Raw genomic sequence first — 20,262 nt, 5'->3', positions numbered from 1 at the left:
TACCCACCCATGACTGGGTCTAATTTGTAAGTGCAGTCCATTTATGATATAGATGCTAATGGAGCCTAATATTCAATTAACTAGACTGGATCAAATCGGACTGGCCAGACAGAGAAGTAACAGACATGAAGTGAAAACTCTCTACTTCAAGGAAACATTAATGTCGACTTTCAGGAGAAGAAATGCCACATTTTGAAAAGCTTCTGTGGGTCTGAAGTTCTAAAGTTTAACAAGTGTGTCAAATCTTTGAGAGGGAATCTGTGTGGTTAAAATTTTGCTCAACAGATTAATCTGATTCTGACACCACATTATCCCTTTGTAAGTGTAAACAGAAAGTTTTGGGTAAGTTTTAGGTTTATGTTGAGCAAAGTTCAGTCCGTCCAAGATGTCGCGATGTTTTATTTGAGATTGTTGTAGCCTTAAATTACTGATTTTGTAGCAAAAGATCTTTAAAAAAAATAATAATAAACATTAAATTGGTTGCTATTCTGCACAGAATCCATATTCTATGTAGTAAATCATTTTGCAAGTGAAGTCTTAGGAAGCAACCCTTTATGAGTGCCTTGGAAGATCATTTGATCATTTTTCTAATTGCAATTTTTTTTAAAATACAACTTAAAAGCTTTTGTTTATCAAAGTTGCACATAAAGCTCTTCTTTAACTTAATGAGAACAGAATGCATATCTCTATATTAGAGTCTCTCTCTTTCCCAGTTTGGTGTCACCTCCTAGACAGACAACAGATTCATTGCGGTCAATGTTTTTACCTCAGTTGCCAGAGAAAGACGATGATGACGATGCTGGAGATGAGGAGAGTGATGAGTGTGGGATGAGTGAGATGATAATGAGCATCATGCTGGCGATGACAACACAAATGATGCGGGCTACGATGATTGAAACACACAGCTCTGATCTCTGGGGGAGAAGTAGAATTGAAAAGAATTAGGTTTTTGGTGTTTTAATGCAAATCACAGAATACCGTTCCATTTCTATCATAGACCTGTTTTGCTGACTACAAATTGGGTAACAAAAGGTGTTGAAATAATTATTCATTCTATGTTAATTAACAGTTGGCATGACAACTAAAGCTGAGGCTGCTATAGCGGCGCTTTCAGAAATACAAATGCACAGATTAACGTGTAATGAATGTCCTTTTTCAATTATTCTTTTACTGGGAAATGAACCGGTGAACATTTCTGAGTGACACAAATGCATTATGTCCAATGAATTTGCAAAATCAACAAAAATGTATCTTTGGCATATGAGGGCACACTGATGAAACTACGTGTCTATGTTCCACAAACAATCGTTTACACATCTGTCAAATTCTCATACCAAAAGCAAAAGAAGATCATTGAGCAAATTGCTTCTCAAAACACAGACGGAAAAAAAAATGCAATTTTAGTCCTGCACTGCCATCTGATTCAAAGAAAGGATGTCAACAGTCGTAAACTGTGAGTTTATTGAAAACTGAATCTGTATTTGTTGACATATCTCGTTGCTGTGGAGAAAAACTGATACTGCACAATCTAAAACATCTTCAGGGAGCGAGTCGAGCTGGATATAAAACAGATTAAACTAATCGTGTTACTTTACTGTGATTTACACCTACTGAGTTTTTAAGAAGACGAATGACATTGTTTTTATTAAAGTACTGGGCTGGGATTCAGAATCTCCAAATGCCCATTCTTTGCAAGTGAGATTGCCTGATAGACATGTATTCATTAGTTTGATGCAACTTTCATTGTAAATCTGATGCAGAAGTAAGGGATATAGTGAATGCAAAACATGAGGCAAATTGCAATGCTTTTTCAATTCCTCCCCAAATTATTTTTGGCCAGTTTTCTTATCTCTGTATTGCTTCAGTGACATGTTATTTTTTTTCGTTTTGTTTTTTTTTGCCTGGGTTTTATACGTTTCATTTTCAGTGGACTCAGTGTGGGATGAGGAGGAGAGTCTTTTTTCCTAGGGGACCTACAAGGAATCAAACATCAATCAACACAACAGAAAGTCGCTTTAAAGTCAAACTGACCTGCCGACGAGAAGAAACTCTCCCACCACTTTCTTGCGTTTCATCGCCATGAGAATGTTGCGAACGGTCATGCCTTCACAAAAACACGCCACTACTCTGGCCTTGGGCAGGTGGGCCTTCAGTCTCAACAGCAGACGATCAAAGCTCTGCTCTCCAGCGTTGCTCCAGATTTTACCTAGAGCAAAAATCGTGAGAGAGCAATAAGTCTCTGACCCTCATGATGTGCTTGTTTTTTATCCCCTCACCTAAAAAGAAGATCCTGGGAATTTGTTGTGGCAAAATGTCTTTCCTTCACAAATAAAAAGTGGAAATATTTAGTGAAAAAGGCTTTTTTTTTTTTACTATATAACAAAAAACCTTCCTTTTTTACTGGATGTCTACTGTGGGTGTTAGGAAGTAATGTGCTAGCTTATTAGTGTTGACAATATTAGCCATAAGAGGTAGCAAATAAACAAAAACAATAACTGACAGAAGTGCTCTTCACATGCATAAACAGCACTTAGTGGGAATTCAATCTCTTGTAGATGTATTCTCCTTCATTATCTTTGTGCCTGAACAAACACTAAATTAAGATAACATTAAAATTATTAAATTAATCCCAATTCAAATATTAAGTCAATATATTTAATGATAGATTCTGTCTAGTTATGTAATCTGTGGTTATTTTGACCTCTGCCATCTTTACCTGAGTGGGCTATACAGATGCCCTCCTTGGCCGCCATGTCTTTGAACGCCTCCATGCCACTCTCACCATAGTTCCCTGGACAAATAAGAAAACGACAGCCAAAATGGTTTTAGTGTCGGGATAAAAATCCAACTATTCAGATATATACAGTGTCTTGCAAGAGTATTCATAGTTCATCAAACTTTTCAACATTTTCATGATACAATGACACTTTTTTTATTCTGTATAATGAGCCAAAACAACAGGTCCTAATTTGGAAGAAAAAGAAAAAAAGATGTCTGCTTTTTCAAATTCTTTTAAAATAAAAGTGTAACAAGTGTGGTGTGAATGTGCATTGAGCTATCTTGAGTAAACATTGCTTGTAGAACCAACTTTAGTTGCAATTTAAAGCTTTGCGGGTCCAGAGGTAAATCTTTTTCTCAAAATCTTTTTGCAGAACAGCTCAAGCGCAGTCAGATTGGATGAAAAGCAATTTTGAACCTCCATTGCCAAATCTTACCAAATATTCCTTCTTAGATTTAAATTTGACTTTTGACTGGGTCCTTCTAATATGCTTTGATCTAAATGATATCAGTGTTTCTCTGTCTGGATGTTTATGGCTGTTGTTTTGATAGAAGCGTGGTAAAAACCAGCTCCTTGTTCTACACTTTGCTTCATACAGAGGTGAAGTGCTTCGCCCCTCGGAGTGCCGAGCCGAACAACGTCTTTGCCAGCAATAAAATGTCCCAAACATTCCTCTTGCTCTGACTTTTAATTCCTCAGTATTTGGAAGCGTGGCCAACACAGACTGAACAGCTTCATTCACTTCCTCTGTTGCCATTGGTAACTACAACCATAGGCAGACTGCAATTCAAAAACATCACACAAAATCCACATCATCGTTCACAACTCCTTAAATTAACTGAATGGCCCAGATGAAATATATCCTGAGAAATCCGTCTTACTGGGAGAAACCCCAGAAGAGCGCTGACGAGACAGGAGAATCAAGCAGAATTGTGTTGGAAAGCAAGGGCCAGGCTAAGGTGCGCAACACTCTTTTCATTTTATTGAACAGCTTTCAGTGAGACATTTAAATGTTTTCAGATGTTTTTTGTAACCTAAGGCTGGCTACAAACATTTCCATATTTCCATATTTTCCTTGGTCTTCATGGTGCTCTTTGTTCTCTAACAAACCTCTGAGGCCTTCACTTTTTGTATTTATACTGAGATTAAGCCACACACACCTGGACTCTGTGTTACTAATTAAGTGACTTCTGAATCCAGCACCTTAAAAGGAGGTCATCGGGGGGTATGCAAGCCACATTTGTCTTATTGAATTTTCACAAATATAAGAAAAATACTTTGTGTTGTTCAACTACATAAAATAAAAATTTATAAACATCTTGAAATTTGAAAAATGTGAGAGCATTTAAGAGGTAGGAATACTTTTGCACACGCCGTGTGTACTGACAGCAGCAGCTTGATTTCTTCTGGACCACCCTTAGCAGTTTGACTTCATGCCAGTGAAAACATATCCCCATCGTGGCTCCCCATTTCTTTGCCAGGGAAAGTGGGTGACCTGAAATTTATGCTAATGAATGGTTGTGCACACTGGCAACGAATGTGATAGGATTTCCCTCTCTGGTTTCTAACTCTAACTCTCCCCCACTTGATTGAAGGAACTATCAAAGCTCTCCAGTCTATCTCTGTTTTTAAACCTCTAACATGTCCAAAACACCAATGACTTTCTAACTGGGCATTACTGATCTGTTTTCAACATAAATTGATATTTAAAAAAAAAAAAGGAGAAATATGAAATGATATAGATAAAAAAAGGAAGACCTGGATCATTATGTGGAAAAAAAGAGAACGGAGAGAAAAGACAAGGGAACCGTGGGAAATGAAACAGACAAAGGCTCCTGATCCCAAACCACCGTACAGCTCACAGTGTGTGTAGTTAGACCAATGATGAGGCTGGTGGAGTGAAGTGTAAAGTCCTGTAATTAGTGTCTCAGTGAGAGGAGTGGGAGACAGATGGCAGAGACCATCCTTCCCATGTGTACTTTGAGACGTACACACACATTCTCGCTCACACATTCGCTGTGGCACAATTATCCCAATCTATAGAGCTTGTAACCTACTTCATTCTGGAGTCAGAATTTATGTGGAAGGCCTTCTCTTTTCAGACTCTCTCCATTCTTCTGTTTCTGTCCTCCAGATACATATGCCTGGGTACTATTAAATGCTGCTAGCACACCTCCCACAAATACACTCGACACACACGCATATCCATTCATCAATCTGAAACAGGTCAGAACCACAAAGAAGACAGCGTGGGCCAGGCAGTCCCATGACTACTGCATCGAAAATTTCTTCCATTTGTGGGATTTTTTCTACAAAACCCACATTTTTTATCATGTGGATGCCCAAATTGGATCCCAAGTGTTGCATCCAGGTCCCAGTAAGGGCATTATCATAACCGTTTCACATGGTAAGCTCTTTTTCCCAACATTTATTGTTTGTCTGCTTACTGTTTGTGATGCAGTAACTGGCACTTTTTAAAAGCCACATCGTATTTTGTGTGAATGGCTTGCAAAGCTGCATTTTAGTCCATGGATTTTACTCTGTTGCGTTAGCAAATGTGGGTTTTCACTAACAATTTAAGTCATTTTCAACACCGAAAGACAAACTGTTTTGGCTGCTGCAACTCCGTGTCTGTCATGCCGTGGGACTCGCTCATGGACTGTGCTCAGATACCCCAGGCAGCTCTGTGTGGGGCGAAGCTCAGCTGAGGCACTGGTCATTAGGTTTTAAAGGCAAAAAGCCCTACCTTTACGTAGAAGAACAACTTTTTTCTGTTTTCTTCAGACTCAATAAATTTGCAAAGCCTCCGATATTTTACAAGCCAAAATATCAGTGACTCACAAAAATTAACATGCAAGCCAACTGTTCCACACGAAAACATCAGGAGCAAGATGCAGGCTTACTGAAGATGGTAGCTTTGTGTATCAAGTCAGACACACACTCACTTTCCACTTAATTAAACACACTTGTTCAATCGTATGGCGGTTTACACATTAAATCAGTCGGTCACAATGCAGCAACCCAATGCATTCAGTTATGTACAACATGACATGCAGAGGATGAAACTGAGCAACAAAACGGTGAAGAATGTGGATTTAGAGGACTGAAGTATCTTAGAAACTGATGGTTTTTCCACTATCACCCACTGAAGAAAAACTATCTTGTTAATGTCAAATGGGATAGAGCAGACTGACTTTGGACAATATAAAGGCAGCAGTAGCATATTATTATTATTATTATTATTATTATTATTATTATTATTATTATTATTATTTCTTATTATTACAAACAAAGAATGTACAGTACTATCTGTTAATGCAAAGCATGTTCTAGAAACGGACTATATCAGGCGTCACTACTGTTAATAATATGAGAGATATGGAAATAAAAGAGTTGAATAGAAATTGGCTTAACTTTCAAATTTCAGTAAAGGTTCTACTTTAAAACATTTTACTATTGCATAATGGATTAACTAAACTGAATTTATTCTTATTAATCTCATTGAGGATGCATATTTATCCCTTTCAAACAAGTGGCACTTTGTTTTATCACAGAGGCAAAAATAAAAGCAATATAACTCATACACAGAGACAGGAGTCTTTTAGGCTTTCAGTTCCTCCGCTGCCTGTAGCCCACCCTGAAATCCATCCTCATTTTCTGCTTCCCCTCTCCTTCCTGTCAAAGCTTGACTCTGAGAAAAACATGTAGTGATTCTTTTCTCTCTCTCTTTTTTTTTTTACTGCATTAAGGGCCCCAGCCGTCTCGCATTCTTCTTGATGTTTCTCCTTCCCCCACCTTCTCCCAGACTTCCTCAGATGGTTCATCACATCAGTCGAGGTGTTTGGAAAAGCATTAGTTTCCTCAGATGTATATAAAATTATTTATATACGTGTGCATTTAAAAAAAAATCGGTAATCAACAAAATAGATAATTAATTTTATTATCTGAATTAAAAAATGAATTGTATAAATTCATTTAGACAACAGCACAGAACAGAGTTTTTCAGGAAATTTGAATACTAAATTAAACCAATAACAAGACAGACTTTTAATAGACAATAGTTTTGTTATAGCCATCGAATGGCCTACACTGTCACAGGCTAGACTGTTAACTTGACACTACAAAAAGATCATTTCTAAACAAGGGATTTTCACAAAGTGCTGTATTTAAACATATTAATGGAAAGTTGAGCTTAAGGAAAGGAAGGGGTATTTGTAGAGGGCTGGGATACACGGGGCATTTCTGAACTGGACTAAGTGAGTGTTGATAAGTGGCTCAAATGCTGGTTTCAAATAAAAATTAGGTCTGCATTTAATTTGGAAAATCAAGCTCCAAGAGTCTGGAAGAAGATTGAAGAGGTGCAGAATCCAAGTTGTTTAGAGTCACATATGTAGTTTGCACATTGAGTAATGTGGAAACTTCATTAGTCTTTCTTTGGAGTACTGACCAAAGAAAGATGAAGAACATCAGTGCAAACAACCTGTTATCAAATCCATTACGTCTCTGCAGAGCCACAGACTGATGGCCTGCATGTCGCGCCAAATCGATGCAGTAATTCATACAAAAAGAGGAACAGTCAGGTACTGACAGCAGACAATGTACATCTTTTTTCTACTCATTTGCCCACAATTTTGTTTTTAAAATCCTTCTTTTACTGGTCATACGTAGAATTGAACTAATCAGGAGACATAATTTTTGTTGTAAGTTTCAATCAAAATTAATCTCTGTGTGTAATGTATTAAATGGGTTTCACATGGTGAATTTAAGTACTAAAAGAGTACAGCGACCTTACAGAGATATGCATGGTGTTGGCAAAATATTGTAAAAATGTGCAAAGGTTACAGTAGAGGTTATGGATATTATGGAAACCTTCTGTTATTAACCGCTTATTTACACTGAGTGTTATGCCCTGTTTCCCAGTTGGGGATGGGATTGGAAGTTTTATGGTTCTAAATGGATTCCCCAGCTTGATCACTTGTCATAAATTAGTCCAAAATAGTTTCAAACCCTTTAAATATGTTAACAGAGCAGGATTTTCTTAACATAAATTCTATTCCAGTCACCAGTGATCAATGAAACACAAAGGTAATAAGGTATTTCAGAACCTGCCTGAATCTTTTTACGAGCCTCTTTCAATCCTCACATCTCACAATGTTTTACTACCAGCATGACAAATTATTTGGCAGAAGCCTTTCTTCTTCTCCATGCATTATGTCCTTCTCTGCACTGTCCTCCCATTCCAATTTTACCTTCACTTACAGACCACAATGTGCTGCAAGGTAAAGGGACAGGAAAGCACAAATGATTCACGGACAATGGAAGCAGAAAGAGAGATAAAACCAGGAGAACAGAGGCGGAGACGGGATCAGCAGGATCCGAACCAAAAGACTCATCAACAAGAAACAAGAGACAGAAATGAGGAAAAAGTGAAAAAAGACTAAAAGAGCACGCTTGAACAGAAGCAGAGGTGGAGAGGAGCCTGGCATCTTGATTAATTGAGAGATTGATCAATCGCGGTTAGAGTGAGGGTGGGTGACACATGAAATTTCAGGTCAATGAGCTCAATTGAGCAGAACTCTACAGAGCCGAGCGGAGAAAGTCGAGTCTCGGCAAAGGCAAGGAAAAAAAAGACAACATGCTGACCTCGTTGTGGGAGGGGATGATTGTGACTCATACTGCAAGTAATCATTGGTGCTTTATCATTAAGCTAACAACTATTTGAGACAGGTTAAGGTCATCGCATACTCCCAATAAAATATATTTATGTATTGGAAACCAAAGGAACACCCTCCACTCCTATAAAGGTAATTCTGCAAGCAGCACCTCTGCTAAACAGGTAAAGCCCCTTTGCAAAACGTTAAATATTTTCCACAGTTAGTATCTGAAAACTGCTGTGTATCAAAATATCTGCAAGACAAATTTACTAATCTGTTTGAAACAAAAGCATTACTGTATATTTTGTAATGTCTATGACAGATATTTGTTTTTGAATGTTTGTGTGAATACTGCAGTAGACACATTTTTACTAAAGATCATCACACTTTAAGCATTTCACAATTTTCCAAATCAGATTTGTAAAAACTTGACTATCAGAGCAAGTTTCCTCGTTGCTAATTTCTGAATTCTCTGGTGGCAAAAACAAATTGACACTTTTGGCAAATTGCATGTATCTAATTAGGGAATTTGCTTCACTTGACTATTTATTTGTTCAAATGCTTCTGACAATCTGTTGTTAATAACTACATTGCAAATACACTGAAATTTTAAATGGCAAAACTCTGCATCTCTTTCATTGCACATAAAGTCACAAGTAAGTTAGAATCTTGATCAGTAGGAGGCGCTACTTCAGGTGGCCACATATGGAGAAATGACTTCAGTCCTTAAATACAGATACAGAAATAAAGCAAAGAAATATGATTTTCCGATTCCACTCATCTGACTAATGATGCCCCACAGAGCTCAGTGGAAATCTATTTATGCAGCCATGTGTTTTAAGTCATTTCATACCTTTAACCCAGTAGAACATAAAAGCCCTTTGCTGTGTTTTTATTGCTGTTTTACACCTTACTTGTGCTTTGCAGTTCATCTAAGTACTATGCTTTAGCACCTTCTACCTGGTTCATATCAAATGCTTAAAGTGTCTTATTGGTATTTTTTTCTGAAATATGAGGGAAAGCATCAAAAAAAGAAAACAGAAAATTAGAAAACAACTTCTACAAGCCGCAGGAAATTTTATAAAGCATCTTGAATGGCGACAAAATGAATGAATGATGCATCAATAAATTCATACTCAACCCAACTTTCTTAGTAAAGGTGTGAAAGTAAAACAAAATAAGTTTTGAGTCTCCGGAGATATTGCTGGAACAGCCATGAACACTGTTTTGTTTTGCGGACTTTAAATGGAAAAGTGAAACAAACAGAATGCACTCACACTTTTGTACGCATGTACCACACAAAATATTCAGGATCACAAAGTTATTCTCTCAAATATTCCATTCTTGCCCAGTAGTGTTTCATTACTTCAGTGTAATCATTGTGCTGATATTACATGTATTATTCAGCTTCGGGTACATCAGTGTCCCCTGTCTTTGGCTCCCAGATGTGAAACGGTAATAGAAATTAATGAGTCTCTCACACGTACGCATGCACACACACACACGCGCGCACACACATATACCAATCTTTCTCTCATTTGGTAGTATCTTCTGAATGCTGATTGCTCTCCTATCCTAAGCTTTCCACTCATTTACCTTCATTCCTCTCTTTCCTTCCTAATCCTTTCAGTCGTCTTCATCTTCCTCCTCTCTTTTGGGTGCCTGGGAATGCTTGTGTAGTTTTTTTTTTTTTTAAACAAAGGCAACGCCTGACATTGAATGTCACACCAAGGTTATACCAGCTTGTCTGTGCGAGTACTAAATCCCAACACTTTTCTGGAAAACATACACATTTGTACACAGCGCAGCAAGCACTCCTGAAATTCCCACACAGCAACACCACACGCGTCTCGTCTTGTTGCTAAAATTAAAAGGCGAGCTCCCAGAAACGCGTTCGTATGGAGATTAGTCATGGTGAAGGAAAAATGGTAACGTCAAACACGAGACAAATGTTATTCCTGACTCCTTATGCCGGGGGATAAATATACCACAACATCTTTTTAAATGCAAGTTGGTTTTCAGGTAAGACTGTTTAAGAGAATATATACAGACGTGCATAAATATTGATGAGTTGGGATGGGTTATGAGACAACCTCTCAAACTTTGAAGATCTCACATACTACCCCTGTTTGCTTTTATTGTTGATGAATGGCAATAAGAAACTTACTTACTTACTTAGATATCAACTGGCAGTGGGAGGAAACATAACAAACATGTGGAAGAGGCCAAAATTAAATATTTTTGGTATACATGCAAAACACAATGGATGGGCACAGAAAACAATCTTGCAAAGGAATGGCTCAGATTAAAGCCTATTAATGTTTTAAAATGGCCCAGTCAAAGTTTTGACCTAAATCCGTATGAGAAACTGAGGCAAAACTTGAATGACTATTTATAGTATTTTGTTTAGCTCAATATTTATGAAGTGACAGTCACATTCAGATGAAAACACACGTGACTAATTCAGCCCCATGTCAGAAGTTGTCATATAAAGGCTGTCGGTCATGACCAGGTTTTTYTTTTTTTTTTTTTTTTTTTTTTTTTTWYTATTGTTGGGTGCAAACTGGTGGCTTTGAAATTGGGTCATTTTAATTTAAGAGAGTGTGGATGTATGTTTTGCCCAAAAGGGCTTAAAATGTTATAGTGCTCCCCATTTTTTATAGCACTAATAATCCCTGCACATGCATCAGCTTGTCTCTACTAACTTCAATATGAAAAACTATTTTCTCAGTGGACAAAGTTAATATGACAGCAGACGTGCATAACAAGGTCAACCCTGCTTCCCATAAGTCCTGAAATGAAATAACATTGCTTCTTTCTTTGAGTAACTGGTGTATGACTCTTCTGAGTGAAGCCTTGGAAACAAGTGGCTCAGTAAAGTTGTTTTATTTCTGAGTCCTGTGGGCCTCTGTCCCAATAGAGACTCAAATCACCACCTAATCAGTCTGAAACATGGAAATGGTGCGATTCCTTCAGGATGAGCCTGAACTCACTAAAATCCTCGCTGATCAAACCAGTCACTCAGACACAGATTCGTCTGCCTGCATTTGGCGTTTCTCCCACACATCGGAAAACATACAAATTTGCAAACATAGCAGCCATTAGTAAATAAATAAGTTACTCTACCTCTGTGGCAGTCACATTTATGTATAACAACAAAACTGAACACAGAAGACACAATAGTGAGACATCCTTTAGTCTTTCATCCCCACACTAAAGAAGGTCTTAGTGCAGCAAAGAGAGTGTTTGTTGCACAATAGATAGACGTCTATTGTGTCTATTTAAATGGACACAATGTATGTCTGTTTCAAAGACATCCTCCCATTAAGACGTCTTGCATAACATGTCAAGAACAAAATAGAGACCTATAGCAGGGAGAAAATATTCACATCCTTACAGATTTGTTCAGTTTTTACTTTTATTTATTTATTTATTTTTGTTTCACTTAAAATGATTCAGATCAAAAAGCAAATTTGAAATTTAGACAAAGCTAACCAAGGTAAATACAGGAATATGTTTTGAAATGATTGTGACATATATTAAGAGAAAAAAGCAATTCCCACCAATATATATGACAGTTGTTGCACAGGTTTGGTTCAGAAAGATGTTTTTTCTTTGCTGAATGAAATCATTATTTGCAAACTAGATTTTGTACTTATTCTGGTTATCTTGGTCTGATGTTAAAATTAGTCTCAGGATCTGAACATTTAGGTAAGACAAAAAGCAAAAAAAATAAATAAATTGAGAGAGTAAATACTTTTTCACAGTAAATTTGAAATGGCAGTGAAGGATTAGATATTTAATTAGCTGATTCCAAACATCCTACTGCTTAATTAGTTTGCTGAGTGGAGTGTTTCACTTTTATCTCTTCTCATCTCCTCATGAACAGGCAATTTCTCTGGATTGTAAATCCCCCACAAATTTTGTGACATCTTTTATTTCTATTTTTTCCTTTTACAAACTTCTATTGGACGACAATTAAACCAAAACAGTTTTGTCTTCATACAGAAAAAATGATCTAGGGCTAAAAATGACATGGACAACCTTTGAAAGTTAAGCGTCTTTGTAAATCATACATAAATCAAAGTATTTTAGATGTGTGAGTTGCAGTTTTACATGCAAAGCCAATCATGCTTGTTAAATAAATTTAATAAAGTTCAGCATCAGCTATTTTTCCTCATTTATATTAATAATGATATGCTCCACTTCCATCCCCCCATTATCTGAATCCTTTCATAAAGCTGTCACACCATATGTTGATTGGACATACTGTGCTTTCATAGAGACATACCACCCTTACACACACACACACATGCACACACACACAAGGCAACTCCAGCAAAATAGACGTCTGGAAAGCCTGATGACAAAGTCTTTTAAATGAAAAGGTGTATCTCTCTGTGAATGTCTGTGCTTATCGCTTTTCAGGAACAGCAAACCCTGTTTGTGGACATCTGCAGAGATTGGATTGCTTTGTCCTCCACCTCAGTCAGTAGCCGCACTATCTCCACCATTTCCCAGCAGTAAACTGGGTGACTGAGTAACTCGATGTCCCAGCATGTCAATCAATGAAGAAGGAAAACTGAAGGATTATTTCCTTTTCCTTTAAAAAAAAAATAGTCATAGCATAAAACCTTCCCATAGGTCTCTACCTGTTTCTCCAAAGCCTTTCTGTAGACTTTTGGGTATTTATTCATAGCGATTCTTTCTCAATCAAAACCACCAAGCACTCTATCTACTCTGGCATAGCTGCTGCTCTGCTTCCCCTGACCTTTTTGTTCAGACTGTCCTGCAGGCATCACCTACTAATCTACTTCCCTAGTTTTGGACACAACTGCTTAATCAGCTTTCTGGCAGGCTTCAGCCCAGCCAATGCAATTCAATTTCTACCATCCTCACCTTCGTAAGGTGAAAACGTCAGCCTTAAACAACTCTGCTGCAGCGGCAGCGCTGCAAACTATTTACTTTACTCTTTTCTTTCAACTGGTAAAATAACCCTACTTTATTTTTTTAAGTCTGTTTTACCTTACTTTTCTCTTTGGTTAAATAAGAACCTTCTAATATGATGTTATATAGTTCCCATTGCTCCTTGGACATTGTGCGTATACAAAGAAAGGTGAATAGTAGCCATGGGTCAGATTGTAGTATCAAAGTGGGGGGGGGGGAAAGGCCCAGTTTCAAAACCACGAGTTTAGAAATCACTAAACACAGCTGAAGTTTAATATATGTTTTTCTTCTTTGTGTTCTAAAAATACAGTAATAATAATAATAAACAAATATAATGATAAAAATAACTTCAATAATAAATGTGTTAGAAGGCTTTCGAAGCCATAGGATTAATTGTTGCTTTCCTGTTTTAAATAAAGAAAATGTAACATCTTATGTAAACACCTTGGTATTTTGGTAGCATCATCAAACTTTAAGATTCCTTAAAGGGTTTCATTTTACCTTCAGTGTGGATAGCAGACACATAGCTCCAGTTGTATCTTTTGACAATGTCCACCATGGCTCGTGCTTGCTGAGCATCTGAAGGGACGACTCGCATAAAATATTTATAAAGGCTCTGAAATAAAGCAAAGAATGAGTGGAAAAGTGAATAAATGAGCAATTAACTGAGGTGAAATTTTATTAACTAATCCACATTTCAATTTATTAACCAATTCCCTCTGAGACAGGCTGGCTCACCTTGTCACTGAGGTCCATACTGGTGGCAGAGTAGGCGATCTGCGGTATGTTGAAAAGCTGCAGCAGGTTCTGCACCTGGATGGCCACAGAGCTCGACCCCGGTCCAATTAAACCCACAATGGGTTTCTTTCCCCGCATCGGAGTAGCAGATGGGTCTGCACACTTCAATGTCGCTCCTCCTCCTCCGCCACCTCCTCCTCCTCCCCACGAGGTCACACCGCCCCACTCCTCAGCCTCGTCAGAGGACACAAGAGAATCCCGTATGAACTCGATGCTCTGCTCCAGAGCCACAGCCGAGTGCCAACACGAGTCCCGGATCTCGCAGCCCAGAGTGATGTTGGGAAGGATGTTTTGGTCGGCGTTGATCCGGTCTAACGTATGCATCATGGCTTCCACCCTCTGGATGCCATACTGCTCACGAACCGCACCACACTTGCGCTCATGAACCTGAGCAGACAGAATACAAAAACAAGTTTATAGTCATAGCGCTATGCTTTATTTTTTAATCATAAAAAATGACCAGATTAAGAAAAGACAACAATTAGTGCTTCACCAATTTTAAACTGAACTCGAACTTGGCTGCAATGCTTAATGGGTTGTTGTTTATGGGGATTTTTTTTTGTTTGTTTTCTTCTTTTTGTCCAATTATTCATAATGGGATGAAGAAAACCAAAATTTCAATGGGTGAGTATTGTTTACTGAAGCAACTAATGGAAATGAAATGCTCATAGTGCTACAGAAGACAAAAAGGTTTCCATTTTCATTTCTTTGGTAAGTCGGAAAGCAATGTTAGGATTCTCTCTAAAGTAATATCAAAATATTTGGCCACAAAAATAACTGGTAAATGGACTGAAAATAATTTAATGTTTATCTCTTCATTAAGGGGACAGTTTAGAATTTTTTAAATAAGGTTTTATTAAAATATTGTGAGCAGTTATCTTCTCTCTAGTGCGTAACCTGCTTATGTTTTCATTTAGTGTAAATCTAGATTAGTCGTTTCTGAAGGTTTATGCTAATGGCTAATATGGGACCAAAGTAGAGGCCCCGTATTAGTTTTAAAACTACGCTAACCACAAAAACACAATTGCGGTTTATTCAAACATAATTTTCTAAACTGTTAAACAATCATAACTTTTGCACTGGGTTATAATTTACCATTAAACTTATAATTATTGACACAGAAAATGGAGTTGGTAGTTGTTGCACCTGACAGGATAAAGGTGAAACATTTAAACCATTTCCCTTCAATAAAAAGTGAATGCACTGTAATTGTTTAAGTGAAATATTTATCATTGGTCTTTACTTTGACTTACTTTTAGACAGTTATTCACATTAAATATATATAGGAAGATGATTGGTTGCACACTACCTAATGCATACATTTCGTATCACAATGGTACAGCATTTGCATAAATAAAGTTGTTAAGATTTATGTTGTTTTAACAAAGTATAAGTTCCCTTTAGGTTTAGTTCTTCTAGAATCAACTGTTAGCTTTAATCTCTGGGACCAACTGATCAAGATTTATACTAATTGAAGATGCAGAGAGAGTTATTTAGTCCATATCAGACATCATCTGCTCGTTTCCTTCTCAAATCTTTCAAAAATGTTGAACCATGTCTTTAAAATCAAATTTGCATTGCTTTGGGAATTTCAGTGAAATTCAGGCAAGGACAAAACTGCAGGCCTGCAACTTTATAGCACTGAAACCACGTTGCAGATATACACGAAAAACAACAATTCACCTTATCAGCAGGGGGCTGGTGATGGACCGAGAACAAAGCTCCAATGATGATGTCTCCGGGCAGGTGTGCCACGACTCGGCGTTCACTGGAGTCAGCTCCTTCACACCACGGCCAAACTGACAAAAGCAGCAGAAGCCACAGCATCATCATGGTCCACTGAGGTAATGAAGCACAGGCAGCTCTCAGATTGTACGTGCACGAGTGTCACAAGGTACTAGTGTTCGTCGAACAGCTTGGGTGACCATGTCAAGGGCCGATGGCACGGTGGAAGGCTTGAAATAAAACTCATCTCAGTATTATCCATTTCCAACTTGGTTTTCAGGGTGTTTTTTGTATGTCAAGGGGGTAGCATTAGTGGGACAACTGAGACAGTTGCTTCAATGCAACCTGGAAGATGCAGGAGAGAGTCTGACAAATATTTTACTGATGGTTGAAACAACTCCACAATCCCCCAGTTACCAGGCTGAGACGGTTTCCACTGGAACAGGTCAATGAAAGACATGTTCCCAGAAAGCTGTGGGAAGAAAGAACTCAATTAGTCTCAAAGCAATTCAGTGTAGCAACCACAAAGTCTTGTTAAATACATAATCAACCGATTATTTTCAGAAAAACACTGAATCACTTAATAGAACTTGAGATAATCAAACAGAATCTCGTTTGGTTTTGCATTGGGTCACTGCTTTTGTGGCAGTGACGGTAGGAGTTTATCCTGTAACCCAGTGGTCCCCAAACTTTTTCTCCTGGGCCCCCCCAGTGGTTTCCAAACATTTTCTGGGCCCACCCCCTATGAATTACAAGTAGTTGTCTAGTTGAACGACTTGTGCCAGCGGGGAGTGGGGGGGGATCGACTTTTTTGGGGGGCAAAATGAATGTACGTAGCTGAACATAGAAAACATCAATAGCCTACAGGCTACTTGTTAAGCTTAAGGTGATGTATTGATATTAGCTAGTCATCTTTTAGCTAACATTACCTGCATCCAACAGCTTTACTCAACAGTCTGTTAGTTTGGGGGGAAAACTGTGAAAATTTATTCGCGTTTTCCTGGTTTGCTGCCATGATTCTAAGAGACCTGCATAGCTCTGCACAGCAGCAGCAGGTCTCCTTCACGGCGCACAGGTGTAAACCCAGCACGAGAGTCGTAGCGCTCATGTTGCGTTTAAAGGCAGCTCGGAAAAACAGGTTACCACATGTTAACAACGGATTAAACAGTTTTAACTGCTGATAAAAGTGACAGAGGAGACAGATATGGGAAGTGTGGAAGCCCCTACTGTATCAAATTGACATAGGAATAACAGAGTTGGCCATTCTAAGGTAAAAAACCCAGCGCATACAGCGTTCAGGTTTTTTTTTTTTTCATCCAGACGGCTTCCCGCGCCCCCCCTGCAATGGCACGGCGCCCCCATAGGGGGCGCGCCCCACAGTTTGGGAACCTCTGCTGTAACCGGTGGGTTGCTGGTTTGAACCCTGGTTTGAACCCTGTCCTGAATAGCTCAGTCCAGGACTGCTGTACAGTAAGTGACTTGTGAGCTGCAGCTAGAATGCTTAAATCAGATATTTAAGTTGTGCTGAATCCAGGTCCTGTCGGTATATCAGATTTGCTGCAAGAATTTCTAAACAGCGTCAGTGAAAAGACATTAAATATCTGATTCTGGAGTTGCAGCATCTGTGGAAATAAGTCAGAAACTTTTGGTTCTAATGCATTTTTGACATGTTTACTCTTTTCACTTGACAAGCAAAGTTGTAAATGGGCATTTTTCTCATAATTCCTGCTGTTAGGGCACAGGAGAAGGCAAGATGTTTGCTGAACAGCTGAGACACTTGGGTAATGTCTGTGTTTGGCATATTAAACAAGTGGGAAAGTCATAGCATTTACTCAGGAAACTTTAGTATGCCAAATGTTGGTTGGTTGCTGATTAAAGTCCGAAGAGATTTTTATCACTTAGCATAAAGTTTCCTTGAGCCAAAGACAAGGAGAAATTATTATGTAAATATTACACACGATAAGATAACATCCACAGCAATGTCATACCAGGGCATGTTTCTGTGGTACACCCTGGATAGGTCAGCTATAAATCATACACTCGTGAAATATATCTAATCTGAAAATAATATTTAGCATCAGTGTGTCTGAGTAACATTTTTTCTTTTTTGACAACGTGAAGATATATTTGCATGGGAAAAGGAGTTAGAAGCAAATAGCAATAACACAAAGCAAGGGGGCTTGTCTCAGAGAAAATCTGCGACAGTAAAAGCTTCAGGTTTTGCACATGGTCACATAGCTACAGAGGCACTCTGGCAGCCATTTATTTTTGCAGCTTAATGTGATGACTAGAGCATTGGCTGTAGACCAGCTCTCTACATGCCTAAGGTATTGATGCCTCACAAACGCAGGCCCAGCTCGTGTATTGCGCTTCCTGGGGAATAGTTCTACATCACTGTGAATGAGCAGAGTCACCACTGTGTCAACATGATATCAATATCTCAAACACCACAGCATTTCACGCCTGAAGCAGCTGTGAAGAACTGCTGCTTTTCTGAAAAGATTTCTGCAACATTCTAATGACATTAACGAGGTCTGACGCATGCACACTCTGCACCTCTAATTTGTCTCATGAATTTCTTTAGGCTTTGCCCCTTTGTGACTAGACACAAAAATTAAGCACCGAAATATTTCTCTATAATGAAAAACTCATGAGTTTAGATTGTTCCTGCTTGCTCCAAATAAATGTTGAGCTAATATAAATCCTTAGGCCAAAACTTTGCCAAGGCTCATACTTGTGCACTTCGACTATAAATTAGAGGTCACACAGCCTCCAATTTGTATTCTTTAAAGAAGCATTATTGTGTAACTTCCAGGCATACACTGCCATTTTATAGCACAATCGGTGGTTTAAAAAGTGCTGTGCATATCAAACATGACTTAAAACAAACTTGACTTTGCTTCCGTCTCTTTAAGAAGCTCCTGCTAATTGCTGCCGCTAGTCTGATGGGGATGTGCTGGAGACTGCTGCTCTGAGGTGGAGTTTTGTGGAAAAGGCGGCGCTTGGTAAGAGCAAGCCGCCAAATGGCTTCCACAGGAGATTAAAGGATTTCTCAAATATGCATGAAATAATCAAAGCAGAACTCCAGGTATGTTTTTGAAAAGGGAATCATTATAACATGAAGCTAAAAAAAAAAAGCCAATTTCACAAAATAATCCCCTTAAAAATAAAAGTGGGTTAAAATAAAAGCTGAAAACAGAGATATCATGCTCTGTTAGTTTTGATAGACAGACAATACCTAATTAATCAGAAGAAATAATGTGCTGAGGTGAGTAAATCGATGTTAGCGCAGCCAGAGCGGCTTATCAGGTCACTGCTATAACAGTTAGCAGTTACGTCAATTTTACTATATGCATGATAAATGAGTTGCAACATGCATGCAACAGAAATTTTTTAACTCGCCCTAAAAATCTGAGTGGGTAAAAACAGTCCGTTAAATTGTGTGGGAACAGAAGTGACATCCATTCAGCAAACCTTTAATTAGCCATCTGCCTGCATGTTTCCAGCATTCGGTTTGACATCACTACGTCACCAATGCTTTACTTCAATACAATCGTAACGCCGAGTTACGGACCAAGGCAGTATGAGTCGGAATGAGAAAACAGAGACGACGTTAGGCGAAAACTGTAGATAAAAGTCAGGGTGAGACAAAAGAAATAAAAAAGTACGAGCTGTAACTAATAGACATCACCAGATGTAGAGTCTGTTTGAATCAAAATAGGCGTGTCGAGCTGGCGGGAAGGCTCACTGCTGCTCCAATAATGAATGAAAAAAGCCAAACTAAGCTTTGCTGTGCACGTACTCCCAGTTAATTATGATGCAATTGCATGTCAGTTTCTGCTTCTCACGCCCTCCGCTTCCCATTCACCCTTGTCTGCTGGTGAAACACATGAGCAAGCCCAGTGCCGAGGTTTAAAACGCCGCCTCAGGTCTCGGTCCGGTTTCATAGTGGCAGCATGCTGCTTGTTCACAACATTCAGATTTTCATTTTTGGCTCTAATATCAACAGATTAGACCATGCAGGCCTGCTGCGTGTCACTCGTGTCTCAGCAGCGGCTCGATCCGTCCCTGAGCCATGACAGATCTAGAATTCCGTTGATTGTTGATTATGTGTGGGATGTCAGAGTGTCAGAGCCGTAGTTTTCAGCTGAATGCACGAGTGATGATCCACTATCATCACATTTTTATATCAGAAAAGCCAAAAATATTTTCACGTTCGTGCATACAAGAATTCATATTTTTTTCAGTTTGAAGCAGTCTTGAGGAAGCTTAGATCCTTCCAAGTTTCCAGTAAGATGTTGCGTATCTCTATGAGTCTGTTGTTGAGAGTGTTGTCTCTTCTGCCATCATCTGTGGGGG

At 38.6% G+C, this 20,262-nt stretch overlaps 1 protein-coding gene across 3 annotated transcripts in view; it reads right to left on the bottom strand.

The window, feature by feature from the left end:
- Positions 1–20,262, bottom strand: part of grm5b (glutamate receptor, metabotropic 5b) — a 76,333-nt gene that overhangs the window by 48,865 nt on the left and 7,206 nt on the right. For all 3 annotated transcript variants that reach the window (XM_008425499.2, XM_008425498.2, XM_008425500.2), the window contains exons 2-6: positions 15,862–16,375; positions 14,119–14,565; positions 13,882–13,996; positions 2,717–2,791; positions 2,032–2,206 (exon numbers count right to left, since the gene is read on the bottom strand). In XM_008425499.2, the coding sequence (XP_008423721.1) occupies positions 2,032–2,206; positions 2,717–2,791; positions 13,882–13,996; positions 14,119–14,565; positions 15,862–16,011 (962 nt within the window). In that variant the 5' untranslated portion in view covers positions 16,012–16,375. The remainder of the gene's footprint in view (positions 1–2,031; positions 2,207–2,716; positions 2,792–13,881; positions 13,997–14,118; positions 14,566–15,861; positions 16,376–20,262) is intronic.

Source organism: Poecilia reticulata, linkage group LG13 (genome assembly GCF_000633615.1).
Source record: "Poecilia reticulata strain Guanapo linkage group LG13, Guppy_female_1.0+MT, whole genome shotgun sequence".
Classification (NCBI taxonomy): Eukaryota; Metazoa; Chordata; class Actinopteri; order Cyprinodontiformes; family Poeciliidae; genus Poecilia; species Poecilia reticulata.
The sequence above is the reverse complement of the archived record's forward strand: the minus strand, read 5'-3'. Positions and strand labels throughout refer to the sequence as shown.